Genomic DNA, 5069 nt, shown 5'->3' with positions numbered 1-5069 from the left:
GTCTGGGGTCTGCCCTGAGCCCCCAAACGCAGGATTTGGGCTATCTGATTTTAAATACAGGATTTGAGCTCTCTGGTCAAAGCCTTAAAGTGCCCGGATGAGCCCCCACTCGCACTCCCCAGACAGGGCTGGAGTCTGTTTCACAGCCCTGAGACCGCCTGGGTGGGGCTGGCTCCAAGTGCCAACAACGTGGGACTTGCCTCCATTTCTGAGCCAAAGGAAATGCCTGATTTATTACAGGACCCTAAAACTGGCCAGATGAGCCTGGTGCTCCCCAAACCCAGGCCTCAGTCCCTATTTCCAGGACATGAAGGTGCCTGGCCCAGGCTCACCATGGAGTGCCCCATTCTGATCCCCAAAACCCCACATGACTCAGGCCTCTTCTTTCCCAGCTGGGTCTGGAGCTTCCGGCTGCTGGAAATGGGGCTGGAAACAGGGAATTTGGTCCCTGAACCCCCAGCCTGAACTCCCCCTGTGATGTCAGGACAGGCTGGAGAGCCAGTGGTGTTGAGACATGAGATAAAGAGGAGGATGGAGCTCATCCAGGATACCCCAGCACCCACGAACATCCCAAGGACCCCACTGTCCTCCTGCTGCTCCCTGCCCAGCCCCAGTGCCAGGGATTGCAGAAGAGAAACCTGACCACTGCCAGCCTTCTCCCAAACCACATCCATGGGCCGTGCCAGCACCCTGCACAGCTGGGCACGGCTGGAGAGGGGCACCAGAGAGCAAAGGGCAAAGACCGGCCAGCATCAGCGTGTTTACTTCCCGCTGCACAGCAAGCCACACCCACCCCACAGACACACCCTCCAGGCACCCTCTCAGCAGTAAGGCACTTCCGCAAACGCGTGAAACATTTTTGCCACCATCCCCGGAGTGTCGGTGCCCGCAGGCTCAGCGCAGCGTCACCAGCTCCTCGGCAGAAGTGGGGTGAATGGCAACGGTGTTGTCCAGGTCGGCCTTGGTGGCCCCCATTTTGATGGCCACGGCAAAGCCCTGCAGCATTTCATCGCAGCCCAGTCCTTGCATGTGCAATCCCACCACCTTTGGAGGAGAAGTGAGAGGCCGGGTGGGACCCAGGCTTGGGGAGCTGGATGCCAGCCCAAGAGCTGACCACATGGGGACACGAGGACAGCCAGCCATGGTCCCCAACAGCCCCTACTCACCTTCTCCTCCTTGCCAGCGCACACCAGCTTCATGACACACTTCACCTTCCTCTGGGTGACAGCGTGGTACAAGGGAGTGAAGGATGTGTTGTAGATCTTCACCTTGTCCTTCCCGTGTATGGCCACGGCCTCCTCTGCAGCAGAAGCCATGGAACAGGGGTTAGAGGGATGCACATGGGACATGCCAAAAGAGCAGTCAAAGCCCTTTGGTCAAGGCTCACTTGCTGGAGATCAAAGCATCTCGAGCACACAAGCAGCAGCTCTGAGGCAGTGTCCCCAGCCCCCGTGCCCCCACCTTCGGTGAGCCCCACGGTGCCGATGGGCGGGTGGCTGAAGACGACCGTGGGGATGTTCTCGTAGTCCAGCCGGGAATCCTGCTTGCCCTCGAAGAGCCTGTGGGCCAGCTTCCTGCCAGCTGCAATGGCCACTGCAGGGACAGGGAGGGACAGGGACCCTGAGCCATGTGGCACCGTGAGGCTGAGCAGGGGAGGGGGCAGGACTGCAGTACCTGGGGTGAGGAGGGCTCTCCCACACACATCCCCGACGGCGTAGATCCCTCTCCTGGTGGTGTTCTGGTACTCATCCACCACCACGTGGCCCTTGGGGTCCACCCGCACGCCCTGCCATGGCAAACAGCAGACACGTATGCTCCAGCAGGGATGGGAGGGCTCGTGGGGCCCCTGTGACAGGCTCTGGAGACCCAAGGGAACCCCAAATCTCACCACTCGCTCCAGGCCCAGCCCGTCGGAGCTGGGCTCCCGCCCCACGGCCCACAGCAGGCAGTCCACGTCCCGGATCACTGCCTCCGTTGGCTTGTGGCCGGGTGCCACCGAGGCCACCGTCACATCCAGCAGCCCACACGGAGACTTGGTGACCCTCTTGACCTAAGGGCAGCAGGAGAAGGTGCAGATGGCTTTTGCCTTGCAACAAGAGACAGCAGCCATGCTGCAGAAGCAGGGATGTTGCCAAAATCATGGCTCAGCAAGCAGCACCCAAAAGGGCAGCTTTCCCCCAGCCCTGCCTCTGCAGGAGGGATGGGACAAGGCACAGAGCTGCTCTGTGCTCTCCCACCTGTGTGTGCTTCCAGACATCCACCCCGGCGTTCTCCAGCTCCTGGGTGCAGTTGGTGCTGATCAGGGAGTCAAAGGTTCGCAGCACCTGGGCAAGGACCCCCCCAACCCTGTCAGACAAGGGTCTGCAGGCAAAGGCACCACCTGGCAGCCCCTCCACCGGCATTTCCCTGCCCCTGGAACCGAAGAGGTTTGGGGTGCTTGTGGTCAACAAACTTCTCTGTTTATTTTCCATTATTTTCTTTTCCTTTCTTCCTCTTCTCAAGTTGTGGGAAGAGGAAGAAAGGAAAAAGGATGAGGGGATGGATGTGGCAACATGCACGGCTGCAGAAACACCGGGCTTGTGGGTGGGTGCTGCCAAAACACGTCCCCTCCACCCTCTGCATGGCTCCCACGCCACCATTCCCTGCATCACTACTCCTGCGCCAACTCAGACCCTCCTTCACCAGGAACTGACAGCCAGAAATCGCTCTGGCCACCAGGGCTGGAGTGTGGCAGCGGGGTGGGAAGCAAAGCTGGGGACAGGGGGTGGCACTACCTTGTCATGGCGGATGAGCAGCGAGGACTTGGAGCCCAGCGTGGAGAGGATCCCCACCATCTCCACCGCGATGTAGCCGGCCCCGACGACGACGCTGCGCCTGCGGAGAAGTGACAATGCCGTGTACAGCCACCTGGAGATGGCGCCGGTGGCTGCGGAGGATGGATCCCACTTTACCTGGGCAGCTCCTTCAGGTCGAAGAAGCCGTCACTGGTCATCCCCAGGCTGGCACCTGCAAAGCAGAGATGCTTTGGCACCCTTCAGCTGTCCCCCTTCCCTCCCAAAGCCTGCTTTTCTTGGGCAGACCTCTCCCCAGCCTGGGAGCTCGGGGGATTTAACCAGGCTCACCAGGAATTTCGCTGTCGGAAGGGACAGCCGGGCGCCCTCCCGTGGCTATAAGGATGTGAGGAGCCGTGTACTTTTTCCCGTTCACTTCGATGGTTGGCTCGGGATCAGCGGTGAACTTGCCGTAGCCCCGGATGATGTCAATGCGAGCCTTAGGGGGTACAGTTACAGGGTTAACAGCGGCATGAGGGACAGCCAATGGAGCCAGGGCTTCCACAGTCGGAGGACACCCATCAGGGCTGGAAAAGTGGCCAAAAATCCATCACTTCTGCCACTGGGATTGCAGGATAAACACATCCCATGCTCACCTTCTTCACATTGTTCTCGTAGATGTCATTGAGGCGCCGCACGTACGCATCTCGTTTCTCCTTGATGGTCCTGGAACAGAGCAGGGAATGCCATCACTGCCAGCAGGTGAACCTCAGAGCTCAGGAAGAACCTTGCACTCCATGCCATGCTCCAGTTCACAGGGGGGTGATCAGTCAAAGGTTAGACTCGATGACCTCAGAGGTCTTTTCCAACCATGATTCCGTGAACTCAACCTCTCTGACACGTGGCAGCCATGCCATAAAATAAAGTGGCTCCCTGTGACCCTTTCCCCACCAAAGCAAGATTTCTGTGCCTGCCTTCCCTGTGTTTGTCTTTCCCAGAGTCTTTTCCCAGAGCCAGGTTGGCTCCCTGTTCTCCAAAACACAGTTGGCCCTGTAAGTAGCTCTGCACAGCCCACAGGAGCCTGGAAGTGGGCAGGGACCCCTGGGAAGTGGACAGTGGGATGCTCCCTGTGGGACACCCACTGCAAGATGCTGATTTCCAACTGGTTCCCCTTCTTACCTCCAGTTGAACTTGACACCCGCAGTTTCAAAGCCATAGTCAGCGTGGTCGTGGACAAACTCCGCGTGCACCGCCGTGTTCCACATCACCTGCCCACGCAAACCCCAGCTTGGCTCAGGAGCACTGTTGGCACTCTGGGAAAACCCCTGCCAGGCTGCCTGATTCCTCACCTCTGCCCGGAGCACCCACAGCATCCTGATGGCTCAACAGCATCTGAGGCCCGGCTTCCTCCCCACACCCTGTGCCAGCACCTCCCTAAAATTTGGCAGGCACCCACAGCAGACCCAGCCCACGCCACCGGAGCCGGTGGCAGAACAGCCTCACCTTCTTTGGCACACATCCAACATTGACCTGGAGGGAATAAGAACAAGTCTCAGTGTCAAGGCCCTGTTTTCCCAAGGCAGTGCTCCAGAGAGCATTCCACATCTGAGCTCTCTGCTCAGGAAAACAAAGGCAGGATTAGGGGCTCCTGGAAAAAGAGGGGTGTAACCGCCCTGGGAGGCTCAAGGTCTTGCGGTTTGCCTATTTTCCTTCACTTCCTTGAAAGAGAATATGGAAGGTGGGGCCTTCAGACACAAGGGGTTTTTTTCCATTCAGACTGTAAAAATTATTTACTAGCAGAAAGGTGTTTGCCATCCTTTTCCTGCACTTCTGGGAATATGGTAATTTTCCCAGCAGAATGCATTTAGGGCATAAAATTAGAGCCTGTCCCTCACTTGCTTGAGGAACCAGTTTGTTTTTTGGCTCGTTACCAGCTCACCATGCTCTGGAGTTCTGCTTTACCGCCTTGCAGTTGTGCTACACAGATCCAGGATCCATCGGCATCCTGCAAACGGCTTGGAAACTGACGGGAAGAAGCTGGTGGAGATGGGGGATTGGGATCCGTCCTGCTTCAGCCTGACAAGGCAGGTCCTTGCACAACGCCCGGACACGGGGAAGGCGGATCCTCCTCTCCCACTTCCCGCACCGCGACCCTCCCGGGGTTTCTGCCACCATCCCAGTCACCGGGGTCAGCGAGAGGGCACCGGCCCCGCGTCGCTCGTCCCCTTCCGCCTCCCTCCCCGCCCCGGGTGCTGGTGCACCCCCAAGAGACTCACGCAGGTGCCGCCGAGGCGCTGC

General features: G+C 58.8%; 1 protein-coding gene across 1 annotated transcript in view; it reads right to left on the bottom strand.

The window, feature by feature from the left end:
- Window positions 1-740: 740 nt before the first annotated feature.
- The window catches only part of GSR (glutathione-disulfide reductase), a 4887-nt gene continuing 558 nt past the window's right edge, over window positions 741-5069 (bottom strand). Inside the window, exons 2-14 of the mRNA XM_005429283.2 lie at window positions 5048-5065; window positions 4275-4301; window positions 3951-4039; window positions 3428-3497; window positions 3123-3270; window positions 2952-3006; window positions 2775-2874; window positions 2238-2324; window positions 1889-2050; window positions 1675-1786; window positions 1462-1593; window positions 1167-1300; window positions 741-1044 (exon numbers count right to left, since the gene is read on the bottom strand). Of these exons, the coding sequence (XP_005429340.1) occupies window positions 895-1044; window positions 1167-1300; window positions 1462-1593; window positions 1675-1786; window positions 1889-2050; window positions 2238-2324; window positions 2775-2874; window positions 2952-3006; window positions 3123-3270; window positions 3428-3497; window positions 3951-4039; window positions 4275-4301; window positions 5048-5065 (1284 nt within the window). The 3' untranslated portion in view covers window positions 741-894. The remainder of the gene's footprint in view (window positions 1045-1166; window positions 1301-1461; window positions 1594-1674; window positions 1787-1888; window positions 2051-2237; window positions 2325-2774; window positions 2875-2951; window positions 3007-3122; window positions 3271-3427; window positions 3498-3950; window positions 4040-4274; window positions 4302-5047; window positions 5066-5069) is intronic.

Source organism: Geospiza fortis, unplaced genomic scaffold (genome assembly GCF_000277835.1).
Source record: "Geospiza fortis unplaced genomic scaffold, GeoFor_1.0 scaffold1278, whole genome shotgun sequence".
NCBI lineage: Eukaryota > Metazoa > Chordata > Aves > Passeriformes > Thraupidae > Geospiza > Geospiza fortis.
This window is presented reverse-complemented; position numbering and strand designations above follow the sequence as displayed.